This window comes from Mus caroli, unplaced genomic scaffold (genome assembly GCF_978045245.1).
Source record: "Mus caroli unplaced genomic scaffold, Mus_caroli_1 scaffold_15, whole genome shotgun sequence".
NCBI classification, from domain to species: Eukaryota; Metazoa; Chordata; class Mammalia; order Rodentia; family Muridae; genus Mus; species Mus caroli.
Genome location: NW_028227270.1, coordinates 27,997,578 through 28,019,091, shown reverse-complemented (window position 1 = coordinate 28,019,091; position 21,514 = coordinate 27,997,578). Strand labels below are relative to the sequence as shown.

At 35.5% G+C, this 21,514-nt stretch overlaps 1 protein-coding gene across 3 annotated transcripts in view; it reads left to right on the top strand.

The window, feature by feature from the left end:
• Homer1 (homer scaffold protein 1) overlaps window positions 1-21,514 on the top strand; it is a 98,442-nt gene that overhangs the window by 36,792 nt on the left and 40,136 nt on the right. For all 3 annotated transcript variants that reach the window (XM_021180632.3, XM_021180630.3, XM_029485023.2), the window contains exons 3-5: window positions 1,496-1,627; window positions 4,158-4,250; window positions 10,572-10,711. In XM_021180632.3, the coding sequence (XP_021036291.2) occupies window positions 1,496-1,627; window positions 4,158-4,250; window positions 10,572-10,711 (365 nt within the window). The remainder of the gene's footprint in view (window positions 1-1,495; window positions 1,628-4,157; window positions 4,251-10,571; window positions 10,712-21,514) is intronic.

Sequence of the window (21,514 nt, the reverse complement as noted above, 5' to 3'; positions counted from 1 at the left end):
CTTAGGAGTTTGTTTTTTCCAGTAGTAGGAAAAAAAAACCTGCTACATAATTGTAAGTCTTTCTGAATGAAAATATATTTTATGTAAATCATATTTTTAACAAAGCTTTACTATACATCTTAAAAATATCAAAATCAAAACCACAGAATGTACTGACTGGATAGTCACTTAGCCCTCTGGAAAGTTCCAGATAGAGTTCAAATGTGTCTCATGGTCTGCCCATGCTTGCTAGCCATAGACTTAAGGTCAATATGCTTCGCCAATAAGTTTGAATTGTAACCTTGCTGATGTAACCTGTGCCCCTAAAAAGTATAAAAACAACTTGTAATAGCCATTCAGGGTCGCCTCCTAGTCACTCACGCCTTGAGGAACTAATTGAATGTCGATTCACACCAGAAAATAAACCTCATGCTTTTGCATGGGGGAAGGGGGGGGGGGGAAATCACTTGTATTCATTCATATATTATGCTACTTTATTTTTTACTTAGTTTTATTTTATGTATGTAGGTGTTTGATGCCTGCATGCCAGTGTGCCACATTCATACCTGTTGCTTGGAGAGCCCATTAGAAGGTGTTAGATTCCCTGGAACTGGAGTTATAAACACTTGTGAACTGCTATGTAGGTGCTGCACATTAAGCCCAATACTTCTAGAAGAGTAGCCAGTTCTCTTAACCACTGAGATATTTCTCTAGCCCTCATACATTTATTTTTGAAAGATTCTGTTAAGACTAAAGCATATTTGTTTCTAGAGAACAGCACCCAAAATTAATAAATAGTGATCCTAAACCTTCAAAAAGAAGAGGTTGACCACATGCAGAGCTGTTTGAAGGCTCACTCACCTAGTATATACAAGGTCCTGGGTTGGATGGCCAGGCTACCAAAAAGGGGCACTAGCTGTACAACCAAGATAAAAGGAGATGCTAACATTTGTCTGTTATCAGCTCGTTAAAAAGGATGGTTTTACAAGATGCATCTTTGGGGCCTTGATTTCTAGCTTAGTAAATTGCTTACACGTGCAGATATGAGGATCTGAGTTCTATCTCTACCACACATGTGCTGTACTGGGTAGCATGTTATTAACCTTTGCAGTGGGGAGGTCAGGACAGGTGGATTCCATGACCTTGCTATCCAGCCAGCTTAACTTTGCAGCAAGCCCCAGGTCCCTCTCTCAAAGACCAGCCTCCACAGGCTACACAAGCTGTTCATCTCCTTATCTGAGATGTCTAACTTCCATAGACCACATGCTCATGTGATCATCTGAGGTGTCCAACCTTCACAAGCACATGCACATATGAACACACACACACACACACACACACACACACACATTCCTTTGGAATTTTTTAGATCATTAAATATGTATCTATAATTCTTCTAGTCACTTATTTCTTCATGGCCACCACTCAAATTATCTTTATCTGTTTAGCTTTGTAAGTGATAAGTGATCCTATTTTTATTCAGCTGAAATGGGCTTCTGTTTGTTTTATTTTTCAGGCAATAATAAATAGCACCATCACACCAAACATGACATTTACTAAAACATCTCAGAAGTTTGGCCAATGGGCTGATAGCCGGGCAAACACTGTTTATGGACTGGGATTCTCCTCTGAGCATCATCTTTCAAAAGTAAGTTATTTCAGAAAATCTTCATGGAAATATTCATCTCTAATTTGTGTATCCTAAATATAAATAGGAAGTGCAAAGTACAAAATATAGGAGAAATTTCTTTAATATTCTGAGTATAGTGACTTTAAAATAAGAATATTAGTATATTAAATGTTATATAAATAAATGTAAACAATACTAAACTAAAAATATCTGTTGTTCATAATTCTTTGTAAAGACTTACTGTGCACATTAAAACAGTCACTACTGGTTCAAAAGGGCTTCTTGTATTGATTTACCTGTGTGGAGTAAGTAAAAGGTATGAACTCTGTTTAGAATGGGTTTTACCCTTCAGTTGGAGGTGGCCTGCAAGATAAGTAACCATCAAACTTCCAAATTTGTTATTAAAATTTAAAGTTGACATAGCGTAGATTTCAGGTGGATTTTGTTGTCATCTGTTCCTTAGTATGACAGAGATTTGCTTGGATGTAGAGATGTCTGCAGTACAGAGTAAGATTCAGTATCTTGAGGAATTTCTTGAATAATGCTGATCAAATGAATTACAATGGCCAGAAAGACATAAAATGCAGAGCATCACCAAGCTAAATACTGGAATAAAACAGTTGTCCTGCTGTAAATAAAGCCATCTCATGCTTAACTCAGCAGCGCCTTGAGTTCTTGTGGCTATTACATATAAGGACAGAAAGATGAAAAAGTGCACAGGAGAGAGAAACAGTCAGAAGGTGCTAGATAATTAAGATGATTATACTCACTTTGTTCACTAGATTTTACATACAAGATGTAAAGGTTTATGCTAAAACTTCTATGTTAGCAGTTTTGTTTAAGGGTCTGCCCTCACTTCAGGTGCTTGCATGAGGTTTGGTATAAACAGGATCTGAAGATTAAATTATTCCAGCACAAGTTAACAGACTTGTAGGTAGACACAGTTCACATTTACATTAAACTATAAGCTTATTTATTGTAGAGATTTGTTCAGATCCTTTAAAATAAGTCATTTTAAATGTCTTAGACTTTTGTGAATATTGGCTTGATTTATAATTAGTTTGGTAGTTGAAATAATCTGTTTTCTGTTTTAGTTGTAAACATTCATTTACATGGATGCTTTCAATATAAATTAAAGTTTAAAACTCAAAATTTGAAGCTATTATAACTGTTGTCTTTGTAATTGTTAAACCATTTTCTGTAAGATGCTTATAGTGTGAGTATTGCATGATTTGACTGCGCTTAGCAAGTCTTACTTTCTGAATATGTTTTGGGCTGTGGTATGTTGTGTTAGATCAAAATTCCTCAGTATAGCAATGCAGATGAATATTGCCCTTGCAGAAATGATCTCCTTGAGAAGTTATGTTTTTTCTAATACATTAGACACTTCTCACTTTATAGAACTTCCTGTAGGTTGTTTGCTAACAGAAATTTTAAGTTGTTTCTACTACATGAATTTCATGATTTATACAACAAAGAGCAAAGTGGAAGTTGGTTTCTGAAACAATCTTTTATGAAATACTTCTTAGATAGGTTTAAGTAATTTTTGACAATATGTTAGATCCTTCATTATATGTTTCCAAGTTACTGGGTAGCTAGCAAATGTAGTTAAGGATTGGTGAGTTAAGACCTGTCAATCTTTCAGTCTCATCTTGCCTCCTGTTACTTGTTTTAAGTGTGTGTGCGTGTGTCCGTGTGTGTCTGGGGATGGCTTTTATTTTTTTCCTCTCTCTAGCATTTTTTAGTTTTGATTCAGTGTTGAATATTGTGATGTAGTTCACATTATTATTGCCAACTCCAGCAGGTGCTTCATGTTACGTGGAGAATTTGGGTTCTAGGTTTATTTTGTAGCCCACCTAACTATCTCTGAATATAATGATAGAATAGCTTCCATATCCCAAACGTAAATAGGTACTGTATGTCACAGTGGTGTTCCTATGGGTTTCTAAGAATTAGCATTTCATGTATAATTTTTTTTTCATCTCAACAATGTTTTGGTTTTCCTTTTCTTTTTTAAACTTTATGCCATTGCTTTCTGTTTCTGAATTGACTGTTTATAAAACTTTGCTAATTTTTTTTAGTTGTTGGTGATAATACTAAATATCACGATATATAATATAACTGACTTATACAGTATGAGCATTTACATTTTATTAATAGTTAAAAACTTTTTCTTATTATTTTGTTATATAAGTAGATAATTAAATGAGTATATTTTCTTAGTAATTAAGAAAAAGCATAGCATGTGCCTGTCTATTGATTCTACCACTCTTGGGATCTTAAATTGTGCCTTAATAACAAAAGAACATAGATAAGCCAGCTTGCCAAATTCTAACTTCTTTATGTGGTCATGTTTTGAACAAGATTTATCACAATACTTATATACAATTTTTGGACTTTTGGCTTCTTTTCCCATCTTTTCGTGCTACAAGCTTTATTTTTTGGGAGTCTGTGCTATTTATGTAAGAGTCAGTTCAAAAAATGAAGGAAATCTGGGGTCTGTGGCATGCTGCTGCTTGGTTAATGTATCTAGTCTACGTGTGTTCAGTTTGCAGAAAAGTTTCAGGAATTTAAAGAAGCTGCTCGGCTTGCAAAGGAGAAGTCGCAGGAGAAGATGGAACTGACCAGTACCCCTTCACAGGTGGGTGTCACAGTCTGCTTTTATGTGTGAGTCTAGCTCATTTCAGACTGTCCCCTTTATGCCAGGGTGAAACTTGGAAGGATAGTGGCAAAATAAATTACCAAAGTAGGTATGGAAGTACACTGCTTAATTAATCTCTACTGACAGAGAATATGTCAGTGTTTACAAGAATATTGTTCTAAATCAGTATTAACCCACATAAGCTTTATATACCCAACAATAGTAGAGCAAAAGGATAAGACGATCAACCTACGTACGGTTTTGTCCATGTTCGTTTTGTTTTGTTTTGTTTTTTGTCCATGTTCTTTTTATGCAGGCAATAGTAAGGTAAGTTTGGCCACCTAGAGGCTCAAAAGGACTCCTTAGGCCAAGAGAGGCTCAGACAAACAAACAAACCAAAACTATGCTCATGTCCTAGAAGCTAGAAGCTGGGAAAGCCTGAAGGGAGTAGTTAAAAGGCAGAAAGATGGAGGGAGTCTAAGCTAGACTTTGAATTAAGATTTCATGGGAAAGTGGAAGTGAACAACTTCATTGGTTCTCCATTTCTTTGGGGTGATGAAGACAAAGGATTATGTTACTGCAGTACAGGCCAGATAAAGAAACGTTTGATATTGACATGGCTAACTGACATCACAGGCCCCATTAGGCCCATAGTTTCTCTTAAGGATTGGCTAGTTCTAGAGGAAATAGAATATCTAGTCAAAGTATTACAAAACATTGGGTAATTGAGATGAGAAGAGGTACTTATGTGCAGGCTTGACAAGCTGAGTTCTCTCCCCAGAACTCACAAGGTGGCAGGAGAGACCAGCATCTGGTCCCCTGTCCCCACATGTCTGCATAACAATAATAACAATTAAAAAGTCAAAACATTACAAACACTGATCCTAAAATCTTCTTATCTCTAACTACTTGATAAGCCTCACTAAGTATAAAGGGTTCATGTTTCTTTTCCTCCGGAGAGTTGTGCTAAGTGCTTTCCTCAAAGACTAAACCTTTACTGCAGATTGAAGCCAGGTCTGTTCTTCCATACTTGTAGTAGTCTGGGGTGATCTGGGGTGATCTTTGTTAGTTAAACTGTGTTGAATATACTTGTCAAATGCTTTTCTACTCCAGTGATTGCTTTAAGCATAAATCCACTTAGAGTTCTGTGCCAGTGTGTGCTCGGGGTTCCTATTCTTTAGGTGAACGATCTTGTTACCAAAAGATGCAACACACAGCACATTAAGTAAGTGAATACACAAAAGTATCACTAAAGAGTGGATAATAGATTACCATTGTATTGATTTACTGTTTCTCCAGTTATAACTTAATACTATGTCTAATTAATTGTAAATGACTACAATTTAGTAAGCTAATTTCTTCTCTGTAATAGAAAATAAGTCTTTAAACGTTTGCTTTCATCAAAACAATATAGAAAAGGCAATCATACTTGAAAAAAATGCTGTGATATAAAAGTCATAAAGAATATCATAATTCAAATATTTGAAGTCTATTAACTTACTCTATAGGAGCCAGAGAGAAAAGTAAAAAAAAAAAAAACAATTTCTTCTTTCTCCTCTTCCTATATTTGTGATAATGTAATGCTCCTTGTTTTCTTCTGATGAAATAGTTTAAATGTAATAATTGATGATAGTAGATGGTCAAAATCTTTGTTAAGTTTTTTGTTTTTGATTTTTGAGGAGGCAGACTACAGTTAGTTTGGAGTATTTGAGTGTTGGGATGGGGATGTAGTGTAGTGATAGAGATCGCTTGTATTAATGGACTCTAGGTTAGATGCCCTGTACTACAAATCAAAATAGAATGAGATGGGAGTGTAAGATGGCTCTGTGTAAAACCACGGGCTGTGCAAGCCTGGTAGCCTAAAACCTCCCTGAAACCTCTGGGTGGAAGGAAAGACCCCGTTCTAGACTCTAATACTTCGTTTTGTAACACTCTGTGACCCTTCTCTTCCTTATTCTCTCCCTCCCTCCCTCCATTTCTGTGTTTCTTTGTCTCTCCTTTCCTTCCTCCCTCCCTCCAAGCTCCTCTTCTCCTTCTACCTCACAAATATACAACAAACAATAAATTAGACTAACACACAGAACAAAAACACATACATTTTCCAGTCAGACAGAATTAATCATTTTCTGTGACTGGGGAAGATGCTTAACCCAGGAGTGCTTATACACCCATTACATCACTTCCTCTATTGAATCAGAAAGGTGAGTGTGCTAAGGACAACAGCAACTCATGGTTAGTGGATGATGTGTGCTCAAGAACCCAGCTTGAGAGGCACTAACCTCTATTAGCTTTATAAATTAGACAAGTAAGTGGTGGTAGTAGGGTGTGTGTACATGAAAATGGGAATAAGGCCATCTTATTCTCAGTTATTGTGAGAATTAAATAAGGATTAGAAAATCCTTATACATAGTAAATTTTTAATAAATATAGGCACCTGTTGATGTTGATATGGTCATAATGGTTGGGATAATAATTATAAAGTCTGGCATAATAATTATAAAGTTGTCTGGCACATAATAGCTGTTAGGAAAACAGAAATGGCATATGTTTTAGGGTTTTTATTGCTTTGGTAAAACCATGACCATAAGCAACTTGGGGAGGAAGGGTTTACTTGTTTTTCATGACTCGGGTCATAGACCATTGTGGGTAGCTAAGGCAGGAACCTGGAGGCAGCACTGAAGTATACGCCATGAAGGAACTCTGCTTATTGGCTTGCTCCTTACATCCGTTCGACTTACTTTCTAACATAACACAGGACCTCTGCAGAGGTATCACTGCCCACAGTGGGTTGTGTGGGCAGTGATATCCCATATCAATTATTAGTCAAGAAAACACCTCACATGCTTGCCTGCAGGCCAGCCTAATGGAGGCAGTTGGCATCCCCTCTTCTCAGATGACTAGCTGTGTTAAGTGGACAAAAGCCAACCAGTACAGCATGCATCAGAGTTCTCTTGAAGACTCGTTAAAGCATGCTGCAGGGTTTAATTTACTAGGCCTAAGACAGAGCCCAGGTATTACTATCTCTGATTCCTTTTCCAGAGATACTGGTGCAACTGGCCTTATGTAAGAAATGATATAGACAAACAAGTCATCCCACCTCCTTCAAGACCTGAAATGAAAGCAGTCTGCCAGCTAGACAGCAGATCGCCACTTCATATTGCTCAACTTTTAAGTGAAGACTATATATACCCCAGCTTAGTATGGAGAAAATTAAAGCTAGCATGAGCCTGACAGAGTAATAATGTAATAAAGTCAAATCTGTATCGGTTGTAATAAGTCTAGATGAAGTCTAACACAGTAGAAAGGGAGAGCAGGAGACTGGGCATACAGGCTCTGTTTTGTCTGTTGGGATCAAAACTAATGGTTGATCAAGAAATGGTTAATCAAGAAAGAGCTAAGGCTGGAAGAACAGGTCTGTGATCCCAAGTACTCCGGAGGTTGAGGCAGTAGGATTGTAAAGTATGCCCGGGCTACAGACTGGACAACTGGAATAAAGGAGATCCTGTCTTAAAATAACAGTATGTAAAAACCAGGGTTGAGCTGTATGTAGCTTCATGATACGGTGCTTGCTTAATGTGCAGGAGGCCCCAGACTCAGCTCCCATTGTTGGGGAAAATGTTAAGGAAAATGGTTGAAAGCAGTGGGTAACAACTACTTTGGCAAGCATCTGTCTCCATAAACGCTTACATTATGATTCATAACATTAGCAGAATTACAGTTATGAAGTAGCAATGAAAATCATTTTATGGTTACAGGTCATCACAACATGAACTATATTAAAGGGTTGTAGCATTAGGAATGTTGAGAACCACCATTTTAAAGGATTCTTAAAATTTTTATGCTAAAATTCAATAATTTTAATTCTCCCAATATTTTTATCTAAAACCTCTGACTATGTTGTTGGTGTGAACCCTACTGTTGTCTTCCTAACTAGGCTAATAGCCACTCTGGGAGGTCCCTGCAGGCTTTACAGCCAGCAGGGAGAAGAGTCTGGGTGAGAGAAGAATGAAGTTTAGTTCCACTCCATTAAGAGAAGATTTCTTGGAGTCTGATAGCTTATTTTTGCTGTATTTAAGCACAGCACAATTTTGGGAAAAAATTTTGATAACAGTTACCTCAGCCCCATGGGTAGTACTTAAGACATGTTCACGTTGAAGCTCTTCTGACTGTACGATGGGTCTTACTGACTTAGAAACAGTGCTCAGGTCGATGGAGAATGGCCGGGGTAAGCACAGTCCATATGGGAGACAGGATTGGCCTGGCCCTAAGACAGCATAGACCTCACTTAGGCTGTTGTAAAGTACAAATGACACCTCTCACGAGGATGGGTTTTATGGCCCAGAAGTAGAACTCAAGGTTTAGGGAAAAGTGTCCAGGATAAACAAGCATAATGTTATAGGCAGTCTGGGCAGAGCCTGGCCCAACAGGTAGCAAATATGGTTGTAAATTACACTTCCCCCAGTAATCTAGGAGAACAGCTAAGTGTCTTCTCCCTTTGGAGAGATGAGCTGTGTATTAACGTTTCCTGGCGTCTCCATTGCCTGTCTGTGTATACAAGGACCTTTTTGTCCTTTACAAGTTTTCTTTAGTTTTAAGGTTGGTTTTTTGTTTGGTTTTGTTCTTATTTTTAAGGGTGAGTTTACTTTGGCTTGAAGTTCAAAGGAATATAATTCATTATGGCAGAGAAGGTGAGGCATCTGAAGTCAAGAGGCAGAAAGAGATAAATTCAAGTTAAACCTTGGTACTTGCAAAGATTCCGAATGTCCTATTTTTATATCATTTCTCTGATATATGGTAGTATATGTGATATTATGTTAAAATATGTAGTGTACTATATATACCTAATTCATCTTTTTATTTTACTTTATAGCCATTTACTTTTCAGACATTTAAAAATTTCATTTGGTTTTAATTAAAATAACTAACCTAGTTTTGTGTTCAAACTTCAATAATTTGCATAATGTTTAGTCCACTTATTTATTATGTTTGGCATAAACAGTCTTGAAGGCAAATACAGCTGGCTCTTGTTAAGCATTTAATGCAGTTAACCGAGTAAAACAATGAAAAATATACAAGGAGAGTGAAGGTTAACTTGAGTCAGTCAGTACATTTCCCATCATGAGCTTGGGCTGGAGAGATGGCTCAGCACTTTATTGTTCTCACTCAAGACTCATTCAGTTTCCAGTACCCATGGCAGGGAGCATACAGTACCGTGTAACTTCAGCTCTAGGGGATCCAAGACTTTCTTCTGGCCTCACACACACACACTCACACACACACACACACACACACTCTTCCTTACACATAAATTAGGAAATAAATCTTTTTAAAAAAATATTGTACCGGTGTTTACTGTTTTGCTAATCTTTACTGTTGACATAATTAAAAGTTTAAGTTAATTTATTAATTTTTAATTAATTAAAATTAAATTGCTAGATTTTATATTTAGAACTCTGTCAAATCTTCAATGATAAGTCTGTTAATTTCAGAATTAAAGTAAAGGTGCCTCTTGTCACACAGGAATAGAGGAAATTACGGCCTTGTTACATGCTGTGCATACACTATGCCCTGTGTAAGAACTGTCACAGCTGTCAGGAAATGGGTTTCAGGATGGTGCTTCTGAATGTTGACAAAATATAGGAAGTAATTTGTAAAAGAATATGACAGGGTTGCCTGAAATCTTAACTCCATCTTCTTTATATATCAAACTTTTAAAGTGTCTCCCTCAACTTTCCTGTCAAATTTGTATACAGAAAAGAGAGATATTGACAGCTTTATTGCAGTATGAAAGAAGGAAGTAGAACAAATCCTTTGCGAATGTTAAGTAATAAAGCGCCTGCTTTGGTTTAGCTAAAAAGGATGAAACTAAAGAAATTTCATTTCCTGCTTTCTTAGAATTAGTGCAGAGCCTAGTAAGGAGGAGCGGGGCTGCTCATGCATGCCTCCACCCTGCCTGCATCACGCACAGTGCTGCTCGGGCCGACCTTGAGCACACTGTCCTCCTGACTCAACCTCTTGAGTGCTGGGACTCCCTGCAGTTACCACCTTTATTCTGTTTAGTTATCTTTATTAACCCATTAGGTTTTTGAAATTCTATTTCTAAATTGTTATCTTTACAGTTCATTATATTTTGATTAATTTCCTTATGAGTTGATTTCCTGCCAAAATAATTGTCTTTTTTTTAATTTAATTAAAATTTCAACTGCCATTTGATTCATCACAAAGAATTCATTTAGATGAAATTGTGTGCTTGAACAAAAGTGTAACACTTTAAAACACTCTCTTACTCTTTCTTTTCCTTTTTCTCTCTCTTTTTTAAAGGAATCAGCAGGAGGAGATCTTCAGTCTCCTTTAACACCAGAAAGTATCAATGGGACAGACGATGAGAGAACACCCGATGTGACACAGAACTCAGAGCCAAGGGCTGAGCCAACTCAGAATGCATTGCCATTTCCACATAGGTACACATTCAATTCAGCAATCATGATTAAGTAAGGTGGATAAATATGGAAGTTCATTTGGTTTCAGAAACTCTTGAAGTTACAACCTTTGAGTGAAAAGTCTCAGGTCAGACTCCTTTACTTTATTGTTCTTGGTTGCTCGAGTTGACTGAATGACTATATTTCCATTATCTATGTGGAAAAAGGAGCATTGAGCTAATTATAGGAGAAATTTTTTAAGTGGAGAAAACATAATTCCTTTCTATCTATATTTTAAAGATCCCTTTTGTTAACCTATTTTCTGTTTTTATATATGTTATGTAAGATTTATAGCGTGTAATTAGAAACATAGGATTTCTACTCTGAAGGAAAGCTTTACCACAGGCCTACAGAGTTTTCACAGAAGACAGGGTACCAAGCATGAGCCTGTTAGCATTGATGGCAGATGCCAGCAGAAGGAAGGCTTGACTTCCTAATTCTGTATTCTAAAAGATACATCATGTTCTAAATGCATTTCAAACATTAGTTATTGGCCATACTGTGGCATTACTGGACTGTAAAGATGAATGTGAAATGGCACTATTGAAAATATTTTTTTAAAAGCCCATCTACCTTAACACTAATTTTTACCCTTATTTAAATGCTTTTTACTAAATAGTTTTAGGTAAAATTAAGAAAATAGGGTTTTTTGACTGCACATTTTTTTGAAAAACCAAGTTTTAGAAAATTATATTCTTTGACAGATTAAAAATTGCAAAGTGAGATATTTCAAACTCTCTTAAGTGAGTTTTTATTGTGTTTGAACTGCATTAGTAGGGGCATAGGATTAAACATTAGTATGGAAGCATGGAAGATTTTTCTTAGCAGGCTGTGGAGCAAGGAATTTAGGGATGATTCTTAAGAATATATGGGAGCTGTGGACTGTGAGGACACTCTGCTGCTAATGCTCATCATTCTCCATGAGATGGCAGATGTTCTGAAGAAAGTTGTTCATGATTTTAATTACTGCAGTGCAAGTGCTTCTTTCTCTAGCTATAAAGGTAGCTGGACACGGAAAAACCTTTATTTCCTCCATCTGACTCCCATACATTCATACTCATTTAGTGAACATAGTCTTTTAACAAAAAAAGACTGCAGTTCTTTGAAGGCATTACAAAAATTACATTATTTAATTATAAAGAATGTTATTTTAGGATAAAATCTTAAAATATTTTAACTGTAATAAGGACAGGAAAATTTCCTACCTATTAAGTAGTAGTTTACATTTCCAATGAAAAGACTGAACTGCAGTAAACATCTATTATATACTTGGTTTAACACCAAATTGAGACATCTGCACTGGCTACTATGACTTTTAGGAATAAGAATTTTTAAATTTAACATTTGAAGAAGCTACTTCTAGTTTATAACCTCAATTTTTCTAAATGTTTACTGTTTTGCTAATCTCATTGTATTGGTATTGCTTCCTTAGAATTGGTCCTCATCGTGATTTCCCTGTTCTTGAGTGTCTGATAGGAATCACTTTTACCTTAAAGATACTGCTTCTGTGACTTGTTATGGAGGACCTAGATTAATTTAAGTTTATAATTATGGTAAAGGCATTTTATAATCATATAGTTTTTCTTATTATTTTAAGAATTTCCAGCTATAGTATCTTATGAAAGTATTCCTCAGAATTTGATGTTTTATGATTCTGTATTCATTTACTTCCTTGACTGAAATAAAGATTTCCATGTGAGGTAGTTTATTTACAGCTACTGCAAAAATCCCTGATTGTCAAGGTAGAAGGTCTCAGAGTTGGTGTAATTTAAGATTTCCCGAACTATAGTGTTTTCAAATAGGTTTTCCATGCTTCTGAGAAAGAAGGCAGTGAAGTTCACTGTAGTAAGTGTTTCGGTGTTAAGCGTTTATATGTGCATGCTGAATTATAATGTAAAGCAGCACAGTATGGAAGCACATGCCTTTGGCTTATTTTGAGAAAACTGAATCTTTACATTTAGTTTATGTGTCCTAGGTCCAGTTGCTCATTAGAAAGTACTTTAATTTGATAGCTCAGTTCTTCCAACCCTGCCCTAGTATGTATGTATGGGTTTATATATATCATAATACATGTTATATATACAGTGTGTGTGTGTGTATGTATATATATATATATATATACACACACTATCTGGAAGAACCTATATAGAATTGAGATTAGCATTTCATGAGTTAGAAGCAGAAAGAACATTATAATTAATATTCTTAAGTCTAAAGTACCCATATATTCAAATTGGATATACTATTTTTTCCTCTTCGCAAAGGGAGACAAAAATCTTGTGTTTAGAAATTACCTAGATTGTCAGTTTGCCTTTTCTTCCTGAGTACTTGTTTTAACAAAAAAGAGACCAGTTTAAGAAAAGGGTTTGGCTAGTATGTTCCTGCTTTTGTTCAGTCCAATTTTACTGCTAAATAGAGAGCAAAACCACTAGAGTATCTGTTTTAAAAGAAAACCAGGACAGTTGTGATGGCCATACACACAGCACATAGTGAAAAGAGCAAAAACCAAACAGATGAAAGTATAAGGGTAGTGATCCAGTCAGTCATGTGACCTGAGATGGCAGCTGCTGGTGCTTTCCTTAAGAGTCATATTTTATCCTATGTCTAGAATCAGTAATCAGTAAAGAAGCTATGACTTTTAGGCTTGACAATTTTAGTAATTTGGTTAAAGTCTATTCTGTACTTGTAAGATTTAAAATTATTTTGATTTAGGAATACAAGAAAGATTTTTATTTTTAATTATAATTTTATTATAAGGTTTTCAGATTGCACAGACAGACTACAATAATAGACTCCCATGGAAATACCACTTCGGCCTTAACAGTCAGGGAAAAAGCATGGCCCGTCTTACTTTATCAGTGCACTCACCTTGTTCTCTACTAATGTGTTATTATTGCATGTCGAGATGCAACTGCAGGTCTTTACACATGATAGGTATGCCCTGCACCAAGTGAGCCACACTCCTAGACTTACCATTTCATTATTTTAGTTTTATATTTTATGTGTATGGGTGTTTTGCATACAGGCATATCTATGCCTGGTGCCCACAGGATCCAGAAGAGGATGTCAGATTAACCAAAACTGGAGTCATAGATGGTTGTGAGCTACCATATGGGTGCTGGAAACTGAAGCTAAGTCCTCTACAACTAGTGCTTTTAACCACTGAGCCAACTCTCCACCTACATTGTTTTATTTTTAAAGCAAATCCTACATACATATTTTCATCCACAATAATTTCTTAAAATTATCTTGAACTCTTGAGGAAACGTCTATACTAAGCTAATTCAGTTTTTATCTTACCTAATTCCATGGCATACTGCCTTAACCTTGAATCATTTACTACTCTCTTTTGGTTTTTAAAAACTGTACTGCTAAATTAAATGTAAACATGGGTTCATATATACTTTCAGTTAAGAGCTGTAGTACTGTTTTATGTCCTTGTCATAAACTATGCAATAATGGTCTAATCAGATACATTTCAAGGAGTGATCACTCTTTGGTGTGCTTCTTTAAGTGCTGTCAGAAGCTTAGGGTGTGTAAAACAGGAGGGCTGTGAGTGTAAATGTTTACTAGTTGCTTTGAGAGAATGTTTTTAAATCTTTTCTAAATTGCTTTTTTCTTTAAAATTATTTTTAACTTAAATGATAATTACCTTTTGAGGTTGAACAGAAACTCATTAACAAACTAAAGTGACTTTCTGGGGACTAAAATGTCATTAGACCCTAATAGACCAAGTTATATGTTTGTGTAGGAAAAAGGTTTCCTCTCTCGTTCAAGGTAATTGTTTGCTTCCTGGTGTCATTTGTGTAGAATTCTAGAAAGTAGTTGGATTTTTAAAAATTAGATTTAAGACAACCTAAATTCTCTTAGAAGAAGTTAGTTTTATATTATTGTAGTGTTATTGGAATGTGATCCTGAAATATATTACTGAAAATTAAAATTTCTATTTTGTTAGTTGCAATCTTGGCTCTCAGAGATGCAGTATAATATTGATATATAGCTGCTATCATCTTTCTGAGAGTTCAGAACATATGGCAGCTGTTTGTGAAGCTATTTTTTACTGACAAATTTTGATAAGTTTGGCTACTGTAATGGAAAGTAGGCTTTCTCAAGCACTGACTACATTTGGATTCTTCTAATGTTTGGATAATACATTCTCAGGTGCTGCTGGACTTTGTGCATTTTGGAGGTACTGCATGTATCTTCCACTGTTTGAGATTTTTCTGTGGCTTGTGCGTTTGCAACAACTCATTAAAAAGTGTATGCAGAAATATTTTCTGGTATATTGATTTTTGCTGTATGACAGTATAATAAACACTTGGGTTGATTCACCCCATTTATATTTCTTTTTCTAAGCTTCAGCAAGACAATAATTAGAATTATATCTAGAGGTTTTGTACAATTTTTAAAATTAAATTTCCTTGGATACTTTAGGCAATATTTTAACCATTTTTTTAAAAAAATTAAATATTTATATTTAAGTAAGGCAAAGTATACCAAAATGTACTTTTTATAAATTAAATACAGCTTATACTTATTTGCAGATACTACAAATAAGGAAAAGTGAGTGGTGTTAAGAGGTCTCACTTAGTACTACTACCTGGTGTTTTTTCATGCCTTCAGTCCCGCTGTTCCAGAGGCAGAGGAGAGGAGACCTCTGGGAGCCCTAGGCAGCCAGGGTTACTTACTGTGCGACCTTGTCTCAGAGAGGCCTAACTTTCCACATGACATGCACACTTAGGCACATTGCCTCCTTCCTTCTTACGTAGTAAACAGAACTCAGAAGGTTATAGTTATATGCTAAAGTAAAAATAATTACTGTATATAATTTTTATTTGGAATAAATCTATATAGCTGAGATTTAATTTCATCAGAAGAGATTTTTATCACTGATAAAATTATGGGTGAAAACTATAAATATTTCAGCTCCCTTAACTGTTACAGTTGTGATTTTCTTATTGTCAAATCTCAAATATTATATTTTTCAGAATTAATATGAAAGCTAAGATAACTTGAGATCATGATTCAACAATTTAGAAATGCAGAATTTACTTTCCATAATAGTAAAAGGGTGGTGTTGTATAAGTGCTGCCTTGTAATTTGCCTTTTAAATACTGATCTGCATTCTCTGCAAACTGAGAAGCAATTTATATTTTTTTACAATAATGTGCAGCAGAGAATACAGTTTATCGACCAAGATTATTAAATAGTTTTCTGACTAGATATAACTAACTTTCTATCTTAAATTCTTGAAAAACTGCTTTCTTTCTTTTTTTTTTTCTGAAGTCATCCAAGATTTTGTGGAAATGTTAAAATTTGCTAAAGCCTTTTAGTGATGTTATCACTCAGTACAAGTTATTTATAAGAAAATTATTCTGTGAGATTCAGATATCTGTATGCCAGTTCCAGTGTGGGTTAATCCCTTTCCCCATGCATGCACAGCTGTCTGTCTGGAGTTAGATATGTGGAGTTGGCCATGGAGGAGACTGACTTATTCGAGGATGATCCCTTTCCTTGGAGGATGTTTAAAAATTCCCCTTTCACTTTCTGTCTTAGCAAACCACTGTGTGGATTCCAGTGGAAAGAGGTGTGTTATCTGGGCAGGTCTGCTCCAGCACACATGGAAAATGCTTTTTGTTTCTATTTGATTTCAGACCTAAGAGTATTAAGGGTTAAGGCCAAAATATAACAAACCTAGACAGAGGCAGGCAAGCCACATAAATAGATGAAAATTTGTGATGTGTGCTGGTAAAGAATGATGAGGTCTATGGTAAACTCAAATGTTCAAGAAGTGAAGTTGGGGATGCCATCTTGGGGACTCATCTAATTTCTCATCTAGAGCTTTGAACCCAACCTCTGTAAAGGTCACATCAAAGTAAATGACAGTGTGCTAAAGTGTGTTAGAAGTATGCCCCAGTAATGCCCTCCTTATGGAGTGTAGAAGGTGTAGCCATGACCACACTGGTGAAATGAACATTCCAGCTGTGGTCATTTGCCATTTTTTTCATTCATAGTTTAACTTGTAGGCCAGTATGTTAATTTTCATGACTTTTGCTACATTGAAGTTTAAAATATTAGGATTTTGGAGATGAAGGAACTTTGGCCATTGCGTGGTTTAGAAGCCACTTTAAGAAAGTGGACACAGAGTCAGAGAATATTCTACAACCTTATATACCTAGTGGCTGGGTTGCATCTGAGAGATATCCAGAAGTCTGGACAATTAGAGCCTAACCTAGAGAGATCCTCTGTATAAACTTTTAAAAAGCTTGTTTTCTGTGTCACTTTTCAAACACTCACAGGACCTCCTAACTTTACTATTGTTTAACATGTGCCTCTGAGAGTTAAACTTCTTATTTAGAAATTCCTAATTTGACTTGAATTTCTAGATATCTCTCATACATTTCTATTTTAGATGTACAGTAAAAAGTTAATTTTTTGAACAAATAAATGACTTTTTCTGTTCCCGCTGCTGAGATAATAGAACAAGGTACATCAAGTTGGTTCAACTTGTTCATTAACATAAACACACATTTAGTAGAACTAACAAAGATATATATTTGAAGAATAATCAGCTTAATGCCCTGATTCTAACAAAACCCATTTAGCTGTTAATATTCTCTTCTCTATTTTAATGACAGCTTTTTAGCAAAATAATTCATGCGAAACAATGTTTCATATGCTCTTTCATAGTCACATATAAAAATGTACAATTCAGCAGTTTTAGTATATTCATGTAATTATACAACCTTAACTACAGTGAATTTCTACCACTCTCCTACCCCTTGTCCAAAATAAAAACAAACCTGTACCTATTAGTAATTTCCCCCTTTGCCCACATGCATTATCTCTTCCATTTCCAACACTGAATATTCATGGCTCTGTGACTTTGCCTATTCTTTACATTTCATATATATGAGGTCATATAGTGTACACTGAGTCATTTGTTCATTCTGTGGTAACGCTTTAGAGGCATTGCCAGACTGTTGTGGAGAGCAGCTTCACCATTTTGCACGTTCATCACCAGAGTGTAAGGGTTCTAGTTTCTTTACTGTATATCTTCAACCCTCTTGCTGCTGGCATTAAGCCCAGAGCCCAAGTGTGCAGAGCACACCTTGTTATGACCGCCATCCTCTTGGATCCGTTTGTATTTTGTTGTGACTTTGATTTCCCTAATGGCATCTTTTGATATGCCTGTGGATCACTTCTATATCTTCAAAGAAATGGCCACTCAAATCCTTTACCCGCTTTCAATTGAGATTTGCCTGTTTTTGATTTGTGGGCACTCTTTATATCTAGAAATTAAACCCATATCATATGAATGATTTTCAAATGGTTTTGCTAATTCAGTAGGTTGTCTCTTTTGGATGTTGTGCTTTTCAGTACAAACATTTTAACATTTCTTTATTTCTATTATTTTTATTTATTTATATGCTTTTCTTTATTTGCTTGGTTTTTTTTTTTTTAAAGGCATATATTAAGAAGTCACTGACTAGTCTGAGGTCATAAGATTTACTACACTTATATTTTTTTCTGAGTTTCAGCTTTTCAGTTTCCATCTCTGATCCAATTTTTGCATGTAATATGAGCTAGAGGCTTCCCTTCATTCTTTTCTCTGGGATTATCTAGTTTTCCCTTCATTTTTTTAAAAATTTATTTATTTTGGGGCCTATCAAACACAGAAGTGGATGCTCACAGTCAGCTATTGGATGGATCACAGGGCCCCCAATGGAGGAGCTAGAGAAAGTACCCAAGGAGCTAAAGGGAACTGCAACCCCATAGGTGGAACATTATTATGAACTAACCAGTACCCCAGAGCTCTTGACTCTAGCTGCATTTGTATCAAAAGATGGCCTAGTCAGCCATCACTGGAAAGAGAGGCCCATTGGACTTGCCAACTTTATATGCCCCAGTACAGGGGAATGCCAGGGCCAAGGGGTGGGGGTGGGTGGGTGGGGGACTGGGGGGGCAGTGTATTGGGGACTTTTTGGATAGCATTGGAAATGTAATTGAGGAAAATACCTAATTAAAAAAATAAAATAAAATAAATTAATCAATGCAAAAAAAAAAGATTTATTTATTTTATGTATAAGCACATTGTTACTATCTTCAGGCACACCAGAAGAGGGCATCAGATCCCATTACAGATGGTTGTGAGCCACCATGTGGCTGCTAGGAATTAAACTCAGGATCTCTTAACCCCCACCCCCCACCCCCACCCCCCCTTTTTTTTTAAGGCCATTCTTTCTCTATTGAAATATCTTGGTATTCTGAACAAAAACTAAAAATGGAGCTTTACTTCTGAACTCTCAGTTATTTAAAGATCGAGTCTTGAGTTCCTACAATTTCTAAGCAAAGTTTATTCTATAGAAATTCCTTCTAAATTCCTATAGAGAAGCTGTTGGCATTCTGATAAACACTAATTAAAAATTAATCTTAATTTTAATAGTTTTAAAGCAGATTCCTCAGGATTTTCTATAGATAAAATAGCGTTTTCTGCCAACGGATACAGCTTTACTTTATTACAGTTTTATTTAGATGCCTTGTATTTCATTTCCCTAATAGCCTTAGCTAGTACAGTATTGGTCATCACGTGAGAAGAGTAGAGGCCCTTATCTCACTTCTGATCTTCGAGCAGAGTCTTTCATCAGATATAAGCTGTACAGTTTTTGTGGATCTTTAGCAGCATAAACATGTTCTGTATTCCTAGATTTTTAACACTTTTTTCCATCATACTAGTTCCTTTTAATGATTTCTTCTTTTACGCTCCAACAATGTGACAGTTTTAATATCTGTACATTGCCAAAGACAACAATATCCATGGGCTATTTCAAGAGAAAAAAGAAACTTGATAGGAAAAGTTCTTATAAAAATGTTACTATTTTAAAAAACACAAAACTGGGTCTCAGTTTTGCTACATTCAAATCTGAAGAATTCCTGTTTTTTTTTTTTTTCCTCTGTCATATAGGAAGCAGTTCTTATATAGAGGATATGAATAGAGCTCCTTGCTATCTGGTTTATAAGATACATTATTGTTTTGAAGATTAAAGTTATTCATTTCAGATAATTGATTTCTAGATAATTGTTCTACAAATGATTTTTTCTTACTGCACTATAGACATGTAAACTGTTTATTTTAAATGATCATGTATATATATATGATCTGTTTTTTGTTTTGTTTTGTTTTTGGACAGTCTTCCACCTGGTTTGCTTTGGAGGGGTTGTGTTTTTGGACACAGGCATTTTTAGTGTTTAGTAAACTTCTGCATTAGTCTTCAAACAATGCAGGAATGCTATGATAATCTCATAGGACATTTTTAAAGCTTTGTATGCATAGTGGAATAGAAAGTCCTAAAGAAATTATTTACCCCAATGTACCTGAGACACCAAGGGGGGGATTGTTTTAATTTTCAATAATAAAAGTAGTCTATGATAGTCTTGAACTACAACCTTAGACATAGTTCTGTAAAATGCTCTTTTAATCCAGGGCACAACTTTGGTCTCAATAATGTGAGGTTAATATATTTGTAGAAAAAATATTTGATCCTGTGGCTTAATAACATTTTTATAACTAATTTTTTCTAAGGTATGATTATTTGTAAACTAAGTTACTATAAGAGACCACCTAAGGACTTTCATGCTCTACAAAATACAGTGCTCACCCATCCAATACAGAGGATGAATAGTAATAATTTGTTAAATGATTTAATGAAACAGATTATGTGTATTGTCTAATTCCAAGTACACTGCTATTGTTTACCCCCTTGATTTGCTTTGCTTTGCTTTGCTTTGCTTTTGCTTTGCTTTGCTTGTTTTGTTTGAGATGGGCTTTGGCTATGTAGTTCAGCCTGGCCTCAAATTTTCTTCCTGTCTTAGCCTTCCAAGTGCTTGCATTACAAGTGTTTGCCACCACACCTCGCTGGTAGTTCTACGTCCTTCAAGACACATTAATGTTCTGTCACTATTACATGTGACCACAAAGTCTTAGGTTCCATGACAAAGAGAAAGAAAGATTCTTAATGGGATTTTAGAAGCTTTACCACATGCAGAACCTGCTAGTAGTCAAGTCCTGAACTCATACTGGATAGAGTAGCATAATTGAGATTTGCTGGAGAAAGATATATTGGACAGTAAGAAATAAATACAAACATTACATTTCTAAGTAGATTCCTATCCCTTTCCCCAACTACCACTTCTTAAAAAAATCTACTTGAATATTTTTTTCTTTTTATGGACTCTTTACTCCATTGCATCCTGATACTTAATGGATAGTGGGCTTTTTTCAAGTTGTTGGGGTTTTTTGTTTTTGTTTTTGTTTTGTTTTTTAAATCAGTTCTTCAAGATGGATTTTTTTTTTCCTTACTGTGAAGACAGCCAACTTTCTTTGCTGGAGAGCTCCTCTGGCCTTGGTTATTTTTGAGATTAGTGAAGTCACCATTTCCCTTGGAAGAAGAGGATCTGCAGTTTATTCTTATTGGAAAGATACAAATGACCTGGAAGAAACATGACAGTTTTAAAAGACCAACTCATGTCACACAATTTTAACATTGAAGAATGAAAAGGAGATATAGTTCTTTTTAAAGAAGACGCCTGCTTGACTTCTGTGTGAGAAGAACAGCTAAACTAGAGCCATCTAGAGAAAGAAGAGATGGACTTGGGAAGGCTTATAATTTAGAACTTTGGAGAAATGTCATGGACCTTGCTTCACTAATACCCAGAAGACTGAAAAGCTCTTGATGAAGTGGGGAAAGATCTTTTGAAAATCAGATAACTCCGTGATGAAGAAAG